The 17602-nt window shown below is 43.6% G+C and overlaps 1 protein-coding gene across 1 annotated transcript in view; it reads right to left on the reverse strand.

Annotated features, from left to right (window-relative positions):
- LOC122864527 (phosphatidylinositol 4-kinase beta-like) overlaps positions 1–16920 on the reverse strand; it is a 34624-nt gene extending 17704 nt beyond the window's left edge. Inside the window, 5 exon segments of the mRNA XM_044172061.1 lie at positions 3669–4100; positions 4880–5454; positions 7077–7319; positions 7322–7571; positions 16643–16920. Of these exon segments, the coding sequence (XP_044027996.1) occupies positions 3669–4100; positions 4880–5454; positions 7077–7319; positions 7322–7556 (1485 nt within the window). The 5' untranslated portion in view covers positions 7557–7571; positions 16643–16920.
- Between the last annotated feature and the right edge of the window lie 682 nt (positions 16921–17602).

Genomic DNA, 17602 nt, shown 5'->3' on the forward strand with positions numbered 1-17602 from the left:
CAGAGACCCAACAAATCCCACCACGAGCAAGCACTTGGCCACAGCGGCTTTAAGAGGCAGAAAAAACTTCCAGACTAAGAGGCAGAAACCTCGAGCAGAACTAGACTCAATGGTGGGCGGCCATAGCTGCTACTTTATATACAGTTAGCTAGTTTTAACTGCTTTATATACAGTTAGCTAGTTTTAGCTACTTTATATACAGTTAGCTAGTTTAGCCCAGTGGTTCCAAACATAGGGGTCGGGCCCCTCCAAAGGGTCACCAGATAAATCTGAGGGGTCGTGAGATGATTGATGGGAGAGGAAAGAAGAAAAAACAAAGTTCTGATACACAAATCTGTTTTCAGTTTTTGGACTTTTCTCTAATCTTTGATTTTTTTGTGAAATATTGCAGAGTTTTACCTGTTTGAGCCTCAAACAGTTATTTAAATGAAAATATTTGAGAAGTTTATAGGATAAATGTCTCTTTGGTGGAACTGACAACAACTCAGAGGCATCTGAAACATGAAGAAGACACGTCATTTATATTTTGTTTTTTTCTTGGCATTTCATTTATTTATTTATTATTTATTTTGCTGGCAAATCGCTCCAGTTTTAATTCAGCAGTCAGCTTTTTGTTGTAAATTAAGTTCTCAACGATGATGCTTGATGATTGGTGATTTTAGTAGTAGAAGATTCAACAGCTGACATCTGCTCAGATTTATAATCTTATCGATTTATTCTTTGATCAGATAGTTCCTGATTTAAACGATCGTTTCTCCAGTTTTGATTCAGCTGCTCGTGTTTAAACAACATTTGACAACTTTGGCTCCTTTTGATTAATGAAAGAAAAAGGAGACTTGTAAAAAAAACCCGTCTCAAGTATCTAAAACAGAACAAAACAATAATCAGAGTTTAATGTTCACAGTTTGTTTCTTCAAACAACGCTGCTGCTGCCGTTAGCCTGCTGCTGTTAGCCTGTTTCTGTTAGCCTGCTGCTGTTAGCCTGCTGCTGTTAGCCTGCTGCTGTTAGCCTGCTAATGTCTGCCTGCTGCTGTTAGTCGCTGGTTAAACTTGCCTGACCTGAACTGAAGAGCAACCAGCTGAAAGAAGAAGGCCAGAGGGCTTCGACTCCTTTCAACAGTTTATTTAACACACAACACAGACTGTCTGCTGTTACTTTGGAGAGTAGAAAAACAGGCATGGTGGGAGGATACTCGCTGTTAGCTTCATGCTAATGACTTAATATAATAGAGGCTTTAGGAACAACATCACTGAAATAATGTAAAGAATGATAACAGTGCACTCAGAGCTGCACCTGAGTCTCTCTCTCTCTCATTCCTTGCCGCTGTGGCCAAGTGCTTGCTCACGGTGGGATTTGTTGGGTCTCTGTAAATAATATTATAAAGAGTTTGGTCCAGACCTGCTCTATAGGAAAACTGCAGTGAGATAACTTCTGTTATGAACTGGCGCTATATAAATAAAGTTGAATTGAATAACTGTGTCTTGAGAAATTAATGTTACACACACATTGGGCGCCTTTTGTAATCTTATAACTGGAATTTGACTTGTGAAAGAATTACTTCACCTTTATGACCACATGAGCAGAGCTGGTGGAGTTCAGTATCAGATGCTAAAAACCTCTGTACACAGTGTCTATATATATATATATTTTAATATGTGTCTGATTTTAATGAGAAAAAAGCTGGACTGTGATTGTAAAAGAAATTAATAAAATGGATTTAACTAAAACTATTATCAAAAATTAAGCAATCTGCTTCTTCCGTCCTGATAAAACATCACAACCAGAGTTCATCCATCTGCAGGGCTCAGTTTGAGCTCTTTTTAAAAAAAGACTGTATCTTTGTCTTCTTCAAACATTTGGGGTAAAAGCTGTTGAGATAAACTTTTACTACCTCAAACTATTTCAACCTTTTCTCGGCTACATTTTCACTGTTATCAGTCATGAACTTTCTCTGGAAAATAACTGGTTCAGCCATAAATATTGCAGCTTTTCTTTATCAGGAGGTCAGAAGTTCAGCATCAAATAAGGAGCTTTGTTATAGTTTTATTCTCCGTCTTCAGTCTCTCGTGTGTTTGACTTTTTCCAGTGGAGGATCTCTTACTGCTCTCGAAATAACAAGAAGTGGAAAATATGATCAAACATCAGCAGACGTTTACACTTTTCTCTCTGCTTCATCCCTCCGTCTCTCATCTTTTTAATAGCCTCTTTTTTTTTGGACCATGAAAAGAGGAAAAAAGATTCAGAGTTTTCTCTCTCTGTGTGTTTGTGCAGGAGGAACCAAACGTGGCTCTCAGCCAATCACATCGCACTCTGCGTCTGGCTCCCGGCCAATGGAGAGCCTCGGCCTGCATGTGACCGAACAACCGGCCAAGAATGTGACAACAGAGAAAACATACTCCGAAAAAGTCTGTTGTAATCTCCTTTTTCACAAAACAAATAATCTCCAGTCGTCTTCCAGACTCACAAACTGGAAACCAGTTTACACTCTCAGCCTCTGTCCAGACACAACAACAACACAAAACCAACAAAACAACAACTACCAGTGGTTCTCTTTTGTTCTGTTCAGCCCCGACAGATAAGACTGAAGCTCAAGACGAGCTAAAAGCTACCGAGACAAACCAGCATAAAGATGTTCATGCTAAAGACTAAGTAAATCCACCAGACAACACCCTGAATCGCTGCTCGGTAACCACCGGAGCTCTGCAGGTAGACGACCCGCAAATCCCATGCCAACGGTCATGTGATCTTGTACCAAAACAAACATGGACGCCAACCAGCAGCTTGTTCATATGCAGCAACAATTGTGCTGAAAAAGTGTAGGCGTGTAGGACTTCAGTTAACTTCAGGTAAAGCGGTTTGTTTACAGGTTGCCAGTCGCAAATATCAAACATGTTTAAAAAGACACTTTCTGAGAACGACTGGCAGCAACTGGATCTGAAGACTTCAGATTAACTCTTTACTACTGCTGCAGATAATATTCAACGAGTCTTTGGGTTTACCACGATTCTTATGCACAGCGGTGCTCTGAGCTAAATGCTAACATCAGCAGTTAGCATGCTGATGTTTAGCAGGTATAATGTTTACCATGTTCACCATCTTAGTTTAGCGTGTTAGCATGCTAATATTAGCTAGTTAGCAGTGAACACAGAGTGAAGCTGAGGCTGATGGGAGCGTCATCAGCTCTGCAGGTATTTGGTCAGAAACCAAAGTGTCGGACACGTTAACATGTCGACCTGATGGTGGCGCTAGATGGAAAGTCAGAGGATCAGCAGAGTTATTACAGTTCATCCTGAGGGGAGCGTGAACGATGAAGCACGTTTCATCACAATCCATCCAGCAGCTGCTGAGATGTTTTACTAAAAACAACAAATGTGAACCTCCATAGAGTCATGTTGCTGACATGGCTAATAATGTCCATCCAAATGAAGCACAGAACCTCCTGGTCTTTAATATTTATTTATATTACATGAAATTATTATATTATAGAAGGATGAAAAGATGAAGGTGTGTGATAATAACACTCAGGTGTACAGACGTATACAACACGCTCTAAACACATAAAAACACCTGTTCCAAAACAGGTGATGAATGCATGCTGAAAGGTCTCATCACGTGAGAGGCAAACAAAAAGCACGATGAGACAACAAAATAACAGTCTGGTCCTTACCTCCTCGTGGACAGCTTCCACTTTCGGGTTACTCCCTGTGCGTCGGAGGCCGGAGCCGGGTCCGCTGCTTGCCAGTGTGGCGTCTGACTTGGATCTCTGGTGTGTCCTCCTGGACGGAGAGGCAAACACCTCCGCCTCCCCCAGTACGGGGCTGTCCGGGGAGGGGCCGGATTCCATGTTGCTGCTGTTGTGCCTCCGGTGACAGCGGCGGTGGGATGGCGAGGACACCGGGCTCTCAGAAACAGAAGCTGAAACTGCTCTGGGAGCTTCAGATGAAGGTGCAGAAGGTTTGAGTTCGTCCGACAGGATGAGTTTTCGGAGTTTGGTGCCTCTGGAGTGACGCTGGGTGGAGATGTGCATGTCCGAGGAGTAAGCACCCAACAGCCAAGCTGTCAGCAGGGAGAAGGTTATACTACCTCTGCAACGGTGGATCTGAGAGAGACACAGGCAGAGAAAGACTTTAGATCAAATCGTAGAAAAGGTTTCATTCTCAATTGTGAAAATGGTCTGAGAACTCAGATATTTAAGCTACTCTGTGTTGCTTAGGCCCCGCCCTCAGGGAGGAGTCTTTGTGAGTATCTGCTGTTTACCTGCCTAGTTTCACCTGAAACTGACCTTCTTTTGTTGGCCTAAGCAACACAGATTAGCGTACATTTCTGTGTTCTCAGACCATTTACACAATTGAGAATGACTTCCGGATGGGAGCCGAAACGTCTTGATTCTGAAAACAGCGTCCAGACGACTACGACTGAAACCTTTTCTACGATGGACCACTCCTGGACGAATGAGGGACTACACCGCCTTGTTTAGATCAAATGTCAATATCTGAAATATTACATTTTTATTTTGTTAAATAAGTTTTCAAATAGGGCCAGGGCGATATGGCTCCCCATATGGCAACAGCACACCCACAAGAACAAGGCCATAAGCCTTTTCCAAGTCCACAAAGTACATTCAGATTGTGGAGGGTCCCATGACCCATCCAGCCATCTTGCAAGGGTAAAGAGCTGATCCCTAATCTGGGGTTCCTCAATTGACCAGAGCCTCCTCTCCAGCACCATGGCATACATTTTCCTAAGGAGGCTGGGTAGTGGGACACCCTGACAATTGAGGCAAATCCTTTGGCCCTGTTTTTAAAAAAAGGGACCCACTAACCCATCTACCAATACATAGGAACTGATGCCTCACTAATCAGGTGTCTGAGGACTCACCAGGTACGGTCTGATGGCGTCTCCCACCTCGGTGTCCATGTGCACGTACATGTTGAGCAGCTGCGGCAGGTAGAAGTCCACCTCGCTGTCGGGGAAACTGAAGAGGCGGTTGCCGATGTACGCCTGCACCCCTGGCTCCTTCGACTTGTACAGGTAGGAGATCGCCATGGAAACGTCAAAAAGCTTGGACTCGAACAGGCGCAGCAGCCACGACTGTTTAGATGAGGACGATGATGATGCCGACGGCAGTAAAGACGACCCAGGCCGGGCTGAAGGAAGTGGATCTTGCTGGGAAGTACCTTGTTGTTTTTCTCCATCCTTTCCAGAACTCCCCTCCTCCTCTTCCTCCTCCTCGTCTTCTTCTTTGATGGAGCTGGTGTCCGGGCTGATGTGCCACTGTGGACTGGAGCACTCTGTTAAGTCTGTGTAGTGTTGTTGTTGTTGTTGTTGTTGTAGTTGATCGTCCTGTTGCTGATTGTTGTCAAGTTGTTGCTGTTCAGGCACTTCCCTGTTCTGCAGCTTGACCTTGAGAAGAACTTCCTGGCAAGCCTTCAGAGCTACTTCCGGGTCGATCACTGGAAGCAGAAAACAAGGAGAGGTCAGACTGATCGTAACCACAACATTTGTAAAGGATGAAGCAAAAAAGTCCTGCTAGCTAGAACAAACAACATACCGATGACTGAGCTTTTCTTAGAGTCTTACTAGAAGTGGAGCTACAAGCGTAAATATTGTCCTGAATGAAAAATGTCATGGTAAACGCCTCTTAGATATTTCTCTAGCTGAACAGGAAGTGGATTATATCTGACGTCTCCAATCACAGACCTTCCTCAACACTTCCTGCTAATAAAACAGTCTGACAAGGAGTGACGCACTCATTCATTCTTCAGACTGAACATTTGTTGATGCCACTTGGGGAGAAACTGGAAGCGCTTGTTGAGCTAAATGCCTCTTGGATATAAAAATAGATAAAAATCACAGAGATCCAACCAACTAAAAAAACAACAACAGTCCTGTCGGAGTGTTTTTGGGATTATGCTGAATTTCTAGCAGCTTTTCCAAGAAGTATCACCACCATATCTTGGTGGAAGGGTTTTTGTGTTCCTGTGACCCTGGGTGCTGTGTTGTTTGGGGCAATAGCTACTGGTGGAGTCCCCCAAGACAAATTTGTCCCAGGTGAGGAGCAAGACTAAAGCTATGGTCACATTACACTCCTGTCCAGCAAATATTCACTCCGTTTGACGTTCCCTTCCCCCGAACAATGGGCGCATTCAAGCATGCGTTTCCTGTTTTGTTGTGATCTCCAGCCGGCAGGCCAGAGTTCAGCAAGTCATTCATTATCACACTACTAGACTACAAACTGTAGCGTCGCTCCCACACACGGTTTACAGTTCGCGATCGCTCTGATCAATATTAAATTCATCTCTTGCATCAGAAACGTGACATTGCGTCCTTTTTCCAGGGCCGAGTGCCGGGAAATTTGGTTCAACAGAAATGCAATGTGACCGTACCTTAACTCAGTCGCTTCCATGAATTAAGGTCTTTGAGAACCAGACCTTGTCTGGTTTAGGGGGGCTGGGGCCCCTTCCTGGAGCCAGGCCTGGGAGGGGAGCTTACTGTGGCAGGGCCTGATCCATGGAGCCCGGTAACATGGAACAGCCTGGGCAATGGTGGCAATAACCCAATACTTGCAAGGGCGGGAATAGAGGTTGGTGCCCTGGCAGGCAGAGGCGCCGGTCTTGGGGTGCTGGTCCCTGACTGCAGAACTAGTCCTAGTACGGAAGGACCCGGAGCCAGTGCAGGAGGTGAACTGGTACCGACTAGATATAGTTGGGCTCACCTCTACGCAGAGCACCAGAGTTTGGCACCATCTGGCGCCAAACTCCTGGATTGGGACTAAGTGGTTGTGTTATTTTGTGATAAATTGTAGTAATATTTGAAAATTGTAAGACAAAAATACTGATATTCATAATATGTAATAAGTTCCAGTAAGACTTAAGGAGTCTCTTGAGGCGTGATTTATAATTGACTTAGGTTTCGTTTAATCCAGAAAACAGTGGTGTTTGGTAAATCTGGCGAGCATTGTGGTACGATCTCACAAATATTGCAGGGATTGGTTGAAGTTCATTTTGTGATCGCAGGACTACCGAAGGGACAGAATATCATGGTAATAAAAACCTACAACAGTCTGTCTTGTTACCTTGGTCGACCCCCAGGTCCATCTCCATGGCGTCCTCTGAGATGACATCCAGCGGGGGGCTGGGGCCTCGCGCATCTCCGCCGCTCGACGTGCCGCTGCTGCCGATGCCCTCGCTGGCGCTGCTGCTGCTGCAGAGGCTGCCGGTGCTGCCGATGCTCCCGCTGGGGCTGGAGCTGCGGGGGCTGGCGCTGGGCGAGGACGGCTGCTCGCTGAGGGGGGGTGGGGGCAGCTGCAGCTGGGGCGGGGGTGATGGTGGTGGTGGTGGTGGTGGTGGTGGTTGGCGGGGCAGTCAGAGGAGCTCTCAGAACAAGAGGAAGAGGATGAAGAAGAGGAGGAAGAGGAGGCGCTGGAGGGGGAAGAGGGGCAGGAGAAGGTGGTGGGGGAGGAGGAGGAGGCTGGTGGAGGGGGTGGGGCTGAGTGGGAGGGGCTAAGGTGGAGCGGCCGCAGAGCCGGGGACACGGAGACCTCGGCGTCGGCCATTTTGGAAGAGCTGGCCTACAGAAAGAGACAGAGAAAATGTTGCTGTTGCCTGATGGAGGAAGTTCAAAACACAAAGAAACCAAATAACTAATTTACCAAAAATGTTGAACTATTCCTTTAAAATTGGGCGGATTTTGCATTTTTGATCTTCAGCTGGTCAGGAAACAGTTAAACGTTTCACACATACCAACATCATGGAGAGAGACTGTGTGTGCGTCTGCAGCGTCTGAGCTGATCCGTGTTGTGTTCGCATGTTCGTGCTTTGCCTCCCACCCACGCATGTGTGTGTTATGTAACGTCCTGCTGCCTGCACACCAACCTGTCATCATCATCATCATCATCATCATCGTCATCAAAGCTGAACAGGAAGTGGATTATATCTGACGTTTCCAATCACAGACCTTCCTCAACACTTCCTGCCTAATAAAAACAGTCTGACAAGGAGTGACGCACTCATTCATTCTTCAGACTGAACATCTGTTGACGCCACTCCACGCTCATGCAGCCGAATCGTCGCCTGCATCGAGATTACGACGTTAATACGAATAATCGCGCAGCCCTGACGTAGTTTTATTATTCATCTTTATTATAATATAGTCTTCAGTCTGTCAAATCTCAACATGTCTGCCGCCGACACACTGAGAGGAGGTTTGACAAAGCGGGAAGACCTCTGAGGAGATCACAGCCACCCTCTGTTGTGTTTGTGTCATCAGTGTGAGTGACGCAGGTGATCATCTTCATCATCATCATCATCATCTCTGTGTGTGTGCAGTGTGAAGAGGAAGCGTCTGTGTTTCTGCTTCTATTTTTATTTTCTCTCCTCCTCACAGACTCCCATGTTTCCCCTGGTTTCACTCAGATCCCCGACCAGCAACCGGTTTCTGTAACGATGCTATTAAAAAAAAGACCGTGTTTCCGTGACGATGCCTCCACACTGACTGAAACCGCTGCCTCCTCGCTCGTCTGCTGATCTAAATACAGTATAAAAAGGAAACACATTTTGTTCCTGTTGCATAAAAAAACTGAACTGAACCTCACACAGGAAACAACAACAACAACAGCAGACTGCTTCCAGTCTTTGGGCTAAGCTAGGCTAGCATTTTCCCTCCTGCTTCCAGTCTTTGGGCTAAGCTAGGCTAGCATTTCCCCTCCTGCTTCCAGTCTTTGGCCTAAGCTAGGCTAGCATTTCCCCCCCTGCTTCCAGTCTTTGGGCTAAGCTAGGCTAGCATTTCCCCCCCTGCTTCCAGTCTTTGGGCTAAGCTAGGCTAGCATTTCCCCCCTGCTTCCAGTCTTTGGGCTAAGCTAGGCTAGCATTTCCCCCCCTGCTTCCAGTCTTTGGGCTAGGCTAGGCTAGCATTTCCCCCCAGCTTCCAGTCTTTGGGCTAAGCTAGGCTAGCATTTCCCCCCCTGCTTCCAGTCTTTGGGCTAAGCTAGGATAGCATTTCCCCCCTGCTTCCAGTCTTTGGGCTAAGCTAGGCTAGCATTTCCCCTCCTGCTTCCAGTCTTTGGGCTAAGCTAGGCTAGCATTTCCCCCCCTGCTTCCAGTCTTTGGGCTAAGCTTAGGCTAGCATTTTCCCCTGCTTCCAATCTTTGGGCTAAGCTAGGCTAGCATTTCCCCCCCTGCTTCCAGTCTTTGGGCTAAGCTAGGCTAGCATTTCCCCTGCTTCCAGTCTTTGGGCTAAGCTAGGCTAGCATTTCCCCCCCTGCTTCCAGTCTTTGGGCTAAGCTAGGCTAGCATTTTCCCCTGCTTCCAATCTTTGGGCTAAGCTAGGCTAGCATTTTCCCCTGCTTCCAGTCTTTGGGCTAAGCTAGGCTAGCATGTTCCCCGCTGCTTCCAGTCTTTGGGCTAAGCTAGGCTAGCATTTCCCCTGCTTCCAGTCTTTGGGCTAAGCTAGGCTAGCATTTTCCCCCTGCTTCCAATCTTTGGGCTAAGCTAGGCTAGCATTTTCCCCTGCTTCCAGTCTTTGGGCTAAGCTAGGCTAGCATTTCCCCCCTGCTTCCAGTCTTTGGGCTAAGCTAGGCTAGCATTTCCCCCCCTGCTTCCAGTCTTTGGGCTAAGCTAGGCTAGCATTTTCCCCCCTGCTTCCAGTCTTTGGGCTAAGCTAGGCTAGCATTTCCCCCCTGCTTCCAGTCTTTGGGCTAAGCTAGGCTAGCATTTTCCCCCGCTTCCAGTCTTTGGGCTAAGCTAGGCTAGCATTTTCCCCGCTTCCAGTCTTTGGGCTAAGCTAGGCTAAACACAGAGCTCAAAGTGATATCCATCTGAAACATCTGACTCTGGGGGAGACAGACAACAAAGATGTAGCAGAGTGGAAGTAGAAAGTTGCATAAAATAGAAATACTCAAGTAAAAGTACAAGTACCTCAAATTTGTACTTCAGGACAGTACTTAGAATAAAAAGTACTCGCTGATGTGTAAATATCACACGTGAAAATAAATCTGTTTCTGACATTAAAAACATTCCTCCTGCTGACATCATCGGCAGCTTCATCTGACAAACATGTGGCGAGGAGCGAGCGAGTATGATGTCATGTGTGTGTGTGTGTGTGTGTGATGGTTTCCAGATGCGAGGCGTGGGCGGAGGCCGGGCCTCCACACACACACACACACACACACACACACACACACACACACACACACACACAGTGTTTACAGAGGGACTGTGTGCGTTACGCTTTCATCGGGGCGGCGTTGTTGTCGTCTTCGTGCAGCGCTGGTGGTCGTGTGGCTGCAAACGTTCAACAGTGAGACTCTGAGAAGTTTGGATTCTTCTGTTGAATGAAAAACGAACATTTACAGACAGACAGAGCCTCAGTCCGACGACTTTAGTTACTGCAGATTAATAAAAACAGAATATAAATCAACGAATACGTAATGATGCGATATTACAGGTTAAACTACCAGCTGCATATAAATCCATTACAATGAGCTCCAGCTGCAGCATTAAAGCGACGAACACATTAATGCATCAATAACTAGAATCCAGTAATATAATATATATTATTCTGCATAATGAGCACTTTTACTTTTGGTACTTTAAACATATTTGTACTTTAAATTAAGATTTTGAACGCAGGACTTTTACTTGTAACTGTATTTCTACTCTGTGGTGTTACTACTGTTAGTGAGTGCTTCTTCCACCGCTGATCACTGTTTGACCTTTGACCTTTGACCTGCCGACTGCCGATTGGTCGTCTCGTCGGTGACAGAAAACGGAGACCGGTGTGTAGAAAGTATTTTACATTCAGTCCATTTTTTTAAACTCTGACCTCTGCTGCTCGTTCTGCAGTTAGAAATCATAAAAATGTGTCTTTTTTTACTGTGAAATGAATCTTTTCTGCACAAAGTATTATTATATTATATGTATCAACAGATTAGACTCAGTCTAACAGTGTCCTGAATCAATTAATAACTTTGTCTAAATTCGGGGTCTAATGATTAAATAATAATAATAATAATAATAATAATAATAATAATAATAATAATAGGCAAAGTTTTTTAACCGAGGGTCGACGTTAAAGAGTTAAAGGAGGGGAATGCGATTCTGGAGAAATCCAACACCACGACAAATACCATGATATCGAGCGAACAACGACGCGGCAAGTACTGTAACTAACGTTAGCTAGGTTGTGGGTTAGCTTAGCTAGGTTGTGGGTTAGCAAACTGTCGCTACAGTTGCTGCTGCTAAGCTAACAGCCAGAGAGGACGAGACGGTTTCCCAGAGCAGCACAGCCGCTCCAGACAGCGACGCTCACAACTCTCCTGCTGCTACAGCTAACATCACAACAGCAGCAGCTAACTAGCGAGTCAGCTGAGCGTCCGCGGGCAAGTCGTTTAACGTCACCTGACGCACAGATCACGGCTGGAACAGCGCTGTGCGGCTCGGTCCGAGCCTCTTTGTTTTCCCGTTCACAGAGCCGGGGCTGAGCTCGAACACCGGAGGATCGCCGAATTTGACGTATTGGATTAGAATCGAATAGCCCACCTTTAATTCTTATCTCGTGACTACAGCTGGAGATTGTTGGAAACTGTTCAACGCTAGAGTTGATACAAAACCTCACTTTGACAAACATGAACATGTTTCCTCTATAAAATGCTTTTTTCCCCCCCCAATTTAACAAAAAGGAACTTTTACAGCCGAGGAGGTCCACCTCCTCCTCTAACATCATAAAAGTGAATAATGAACACACAGCAAATGCCAGATATGTCACGGGTGTGGCCGCCTCAGCTGAACTATTTCCCCAAAAAGACCCAGAGAAGTCAAAGTTAAATCAAAAACTTTATTTAAATAAAATACAGTCTGAAACCTGCAAACATTCCTGACAAAGCGAGTAAATAAACTCCAACTAAAAATCAAAAATGTCGTCAACATGTTTTTCAAATGTATTGTTAAGAGATTTTCTATTATTAAAACGGAAGGAAATATCAGAAATGCTCGTTTTCGTCTCAGCCGGTTCGTTCCCTGCGGTGTAACGCCGGCACTCTGGCAGCCGGTGTTACACCGCAAGGAACGACAGACAAAAGTAAGCAAACCTGCTGTAGCCACATGTCATAAGCAGACAGCGTGCCGTTGTTTGCTAATAACCACAGCAGCATCTAACCGGACCCGTGTGACGTTTAGCAGGTACGTTTACATGCTGTTTAATGTGCGGCAGCTGAGCAGCTAATTAGCTAGCTAGCCTGATGTTAGCAGAGCACTTCTTCCCGGTGACAAGCCGTGCGTTCATGTTTGTAAGTCAGATAAGAAGGAGGCGTTAGCACGAAGCTAATGTGGGTTGTTGTTCTTCAGAGTCTGCCGCTCGCGTTGTGTAGCAGGCTGCTGATTGGCTCAGGTGTGACCGTCTGCGCTGCCTGTCATACAACACTAATGTCACAGCTTTATGCAAGACTCGATTGGCTGTATCAAATTAATGCAAAAATCACGATAAACCAAAACATATCAAATATAAAATTTCTCCATTTTGGTTTCTGATTTTTTTCTTAAAGCTTCTGTAAATGAGATTGTGACCATTAATACAGCAGCAAACAGGTGTTTGCTGTATAAAGACATATTGGAAGGTAAAATTACTGTTTGGCGGGCGAGAGCGATAAAACGGCTGTTTGTGGTTAAACAAAAAGGATCTTACTCTTCAATTAAAAAGGTCTGTCTCTGCAGGATCTTTTCCATGATGTTGTCAGACACTTACAACAGCAATCTGAGCCCGTCGGTGGCAAAAACAAGCACTTTTAGTGGACGTACGTTGACGGGCGCATTTTTCCCCCTCAAGGATTACGTTGCAGCTCGTTTCACTGCTGCCGGCTGAGGCATAGAGCCAGAATATTTTCACATCTAACTCGGCGAATTAAGGGTTTATTTCGACCAAACCAGAGCTGGTGATTGTTGGAACAGCGGAAAGACTAACAAAGACGGTTTTGGCGAGTTTTATTTTGTTTCTGTCGAGTTTGAGTGAAGTGTGTGTGTGTACAATGACCTGCAAGGTAAAATTACAGTTTTTCTCAATGGAGTCTGGTGCGCCGTAGCGCCCATTTGCTTTTGTCTGAGATGCTGGTGATTTAGTGCGACATTTAGTGGCAGTGAATGTCGCATACAGCTCCTATAATAAAAACACAGGAAGTGACTGACAGAGCAGATACCTGTATGTTGCTGTAGCGGACAAAAACGTTATTTGATTTCAGTTGGACTTTAAATTTGGAAATATATGAAAGAATGAGTAAAGAAGGCTACGAATAATACATATTTCAGTTGAGTGTTCGGTCTTTGACAGTGTTGCTACAGTATGTGAAGCCAACTCCCAGCCCTGCTTGTGCCATGTTTAGTGCTGGATCTGGTGTTGCTCTATAACTCGTCGTCGTTCCCGTCTCGACCACGGCGTTACTGAAGAGGAACTTTAAACGTCAGCGAGTCTTTCCTGGATATATGAAACATCAGCAACATCTGCAGAACCGCAGCAGATACATCATCATAAATCTGATCGTTAATCTGTTACAGACTGAAGATGGACTGAAATACATAACGTGTGGTTTGTGGGCTCCGGTTCAAATCACAGCTGACTGCAGCATGACATCATCACCCCCCAAAAAAACAGGTTCAGATTCAGATAGAAAGTTTCCAGAGAGACGACACTGTTTGGTCCTGATCTCTTATCTGCCAAACTTCTCTTCATATTCAGACAAATAAAGTTTTCTGTTTGTTCTCTCTGATGTTAATAAAGGTGCATGACTGTAGCTCGGAGCAATGAATCCTGGATCTTGAAGTCATTTGGAGAAACAGTCTGAAGTGGACTCTGAGGCGCAGCAGCGCGCCTGAACAGGAAGTCCTTCAGTTCTCAGTAACTCGTTTCTAACTAGTGATTCACTAACTAACAAACGTCTCGGCGAGTAAAGACTGTGAATCTGTTGCTAGGAAACATCTGTAGCGCCGTCCAATCAGGAGCCATCAGCTACGTAAACAGGAAGTCACTGTAGCATCAGGAGCTAGCATAACTTCCAAACGTCACAGCTTCAGAGGCTGAAAGATGAATCTGTGTAAATGTTTTAGTTTTATTTCTGTCTGCAGACACGCAGAAATCTGTTTCAGAGTTAGCAGCATTCATACAGTTTATAATGAGAGGGAAACATGTGACTATGCTAAGCTAACTGACGTTATCTGCTCACGTTGTGTCATTTCAGTGAAATGTAATTTAAAATCTTCCAGACCGACGTCGTTATTAAACAGCGTTTATCAGGTTTCAGGTCAGAGACGTCGGCCGAGCTCCAGATCACCTCTTTCGCTCTGAACGGCTCAGGTGTTAGCATGCTAACGCTAGCTAACAACAGCTCCACCTGGCAGTTAGTGGCTGTAAACATTTAGCAACAACTAAACTGTACGTGAGAACTAGTCTGTGAGCTGCAGCCTGTTTTACTTTAGCGATGAAGAAACTGAAGTTTTGACTCTGACGTCAGAACGAGGCTCAGCGTGAACCGACGAACAGCCGGTCCGTACGCAGGAAGTGTTACCTGCACAAAAACAAATTCCTTTTTGAGCTCTTTTGTAAAACTCTCACCTGAGCAAACAAACGAACCGATCAGAGTTCACAGAAACTGATTTGAACAGAGAGTCAATAAACGCAGCGTCAGCACGGACTGATGGAGGAGTGTGACGTGTGCAGTTCAGGGCAAAGTGTGAAGTTTATCATCACAACATCACAGCTGACACACACACACACACACACACACACACACACACACACACACTAAACTTTATACCACAAACAGCGGATGACGATTGGACGAAGCTATTATCATAATTATTTACAGATTACAGATCTGAATTTTACAGATCCCACTGTCTTCATCTAAACGAGTCACGTGGTTTTCTAAAAAGTAAATCAGAATATTGTGAAGTTACAGATTTAGTTGAGCTTTATCACTCATTTAGACTAGAGCTAATAATAATAATAATAATAATAATAATCACCAACGGTTGTAAGAAGTGGTTAATGATTCTTTAATGTGCACTAAATCTAACCTACACACACATTGACTTTGGTTTATCTTGTTATTGAACCTTTTTGGGAAAGTGTTTCAGCGTTTGTTTTTACTATAAATACTCAAACTTGCCTTTTCCTCCTTAATATTTATAAAAAAGGGACATTAGACCTAAAAACATTTGGAAGACTTCTGTTGTTTTCCAATAAATGTAGATGTTGTGTAACATGTGGAATAAATTCATTATTTAGGATTCTTCCGTCTGGGAATCGGGCCTATTTATCAAATTATAATTAATTATTAGAATTAATTATATGCGAGAAGAAGGTCAAATTGATGAAAGGCAAAATTATACTGTAGCGTCTTCATTTTTCCTGCGAATTTGGGGATTTCAGCGATTTGGGGAAGTTTACGTTCCACATTTACAAACTGGTGGGTATTTCACGGGCTGCAGTAGTTTCAAGCTCTGTATATATTTATAGGAGTATTTTACAAGTATTATTATTATTATCATTATTATTATTATAGGAGTATTTTACAAGTATTATTATTATTATCATTATTATTATTATAGGAGTATTTTACAAGTATTATTATTATTATCATTATTATTATTATAGGAGTATTTTACAAGTATTATTATTATTATAGGAGTATTTTATAAGTATTATAGGAGTATTTTATAGGTATTATAGGAGTATTTTACAAGTATTATAGTACTATACAAGTATTATAGTACTATACAAGTATTATTATTATTATCATCATTATTATTATTATAGGAGTATTTTACAAGTATTATAGGAGTATTTTATAAGTATTATAGGAGTATTTTACAAGTATTATAGTACTATACAAGTATTATTATTATTATCATCATTATTATTATTATAGGAGTATTTTACAAGTATTATAGGAGTATTTTATAAGTATTATAGGAGTATTTTACAAGTATTATAGTACTATACAAGTATTATTATTATTATCATCATTATTATTATTATAGGAGTATTTTACAAGTATTATAGGAGTATTTTATAAGTATTATAGGAGTATTTTACAAGTATTATAGTACTATACAAGTATTATAGGAGTACTATACAAGTATTTTAGGAGTATTATAGGAGTGTTATTGCAGTGGCAGTGAAGGAGATTAAAACTGAAAGTCCCCACTGAGACCATGAACCAGCCTGTCTATGATCTGTAGTATTATGTGAGTATTATGGAAACATCATGGTGATAAAATACCGCAAATACACGATGAGTGCAGCTGTGAACTGAACACACAGGCCTTAATATTCCGGGATTATTACAGAAAAACTACAACCGATTAGAGGCTAAAAGGAGCTAAACCCACAGTATCAGTGAGTGTTATGGAAAAATGTAAGAGTATAATCTCAGGGAGGAGGAGGAGGAGGAGGAGGAGGAGGAGCAGAGCCGCTCCCTCCTGATGAAAACAAACCGGAGGAAGGAGGAGGAGAGCCGGGCTGCAGCAGGCCCGCAGCCCGGGGCTTTAACACGGGCGGCTAGCAGCTAGCTTAACCGAGTACAACCAACAAAAACACCGAGAAAAAGAGTCGGAACACGGAGGGAGGAACCAGCCGGAGCCGGAGGAGACCTACCCGGCTACTGAAGCGTCTTCACTCCGCTTTAAATGTCCCGACACTCGGGGCGGAATCCGGTTTTCGTCCCGGGAGTTTCCGGGTTGAATCGAGGTCTTTAATCCAGGATTTAGTCCGGGTCTTGGTCCGGGTTTTTTCAGGCTCTGAAGCGGTCCATCAGGTCCGGGGCTTGTGGCCTGGCTCCGCTCGGATCAGCTCGACTCTGCCTTCTTTAAGGCGGCGGTGACGCAACATCCGTCAAGGCAGCCGCAGTCCGCAGCGACCGGAACTTCCGGTGCACGTTCACACAATAAAAGCACAAACATTTTTATTTATTTATTTATGTTTAAATATACTTTTAAGGTAAAGGAGAAATGAGTGAGCAAAGTCAACAATGTTTCCACTTTTGTGAATCTTGGATATAAATCTGTGTTTACCACTTTAAAACTTATAACACACGAAACCCCTTTATTAGTTTATTTTAAACGTTTACATCTGAAACTATTAGTCAATTAATCAGTTAGACGACCAACAGAAAATTAATTTTCACTCATTTTACATTACTATTTTTTTTTCCACTGACAAACAATTATCTACGTTTGTTGTTGCTGCTGTTTTAAAGTGTAACTTCCATTTAATTTTAACTTCACTATTTCGACATTTTCCACAAAGCTTTTAGTTTGAAGGCGGCGCTGTTTCGGTTCCGGTTCCACTCCGGTTACCTTGATGGAGCCGCTGGTTTTGGTTCTGGTTCCGTTTGGACCAGAATATTGAGCCCCCTGTTTTTATCTGAAGGACTTCCTGAAGAAAAACTTAACTTTAAAATCACTTTATTTCCCTTTTTAGTGTCTAAAATGTTCCTTTAAAACCCATTATTCCTTTCACCGTGTGGAGTTTGTACATGTTTTCTTTTTAACTTCTACTTTTTGTGAAACCCCTTCAGTTTTCTTTGAACCTCAACCTCTAAAATATAATAAAATA

This window comes from Siniperca chuatsi, linkage group LG17 (assembly GCF_020085105.1).
Source record: "Siniperca chuatsi isolate FFG_IHB_CAS linkage group LG17, ASM2008510v1, whole genome shotgun sequence".
Taxonomy (NCBI): Eukaryota; Metazoa; Chordata; class Actinopteri; order Centrarchiformes; family Sinipercidae; genus Siniperca; species Siniperca chuatsi.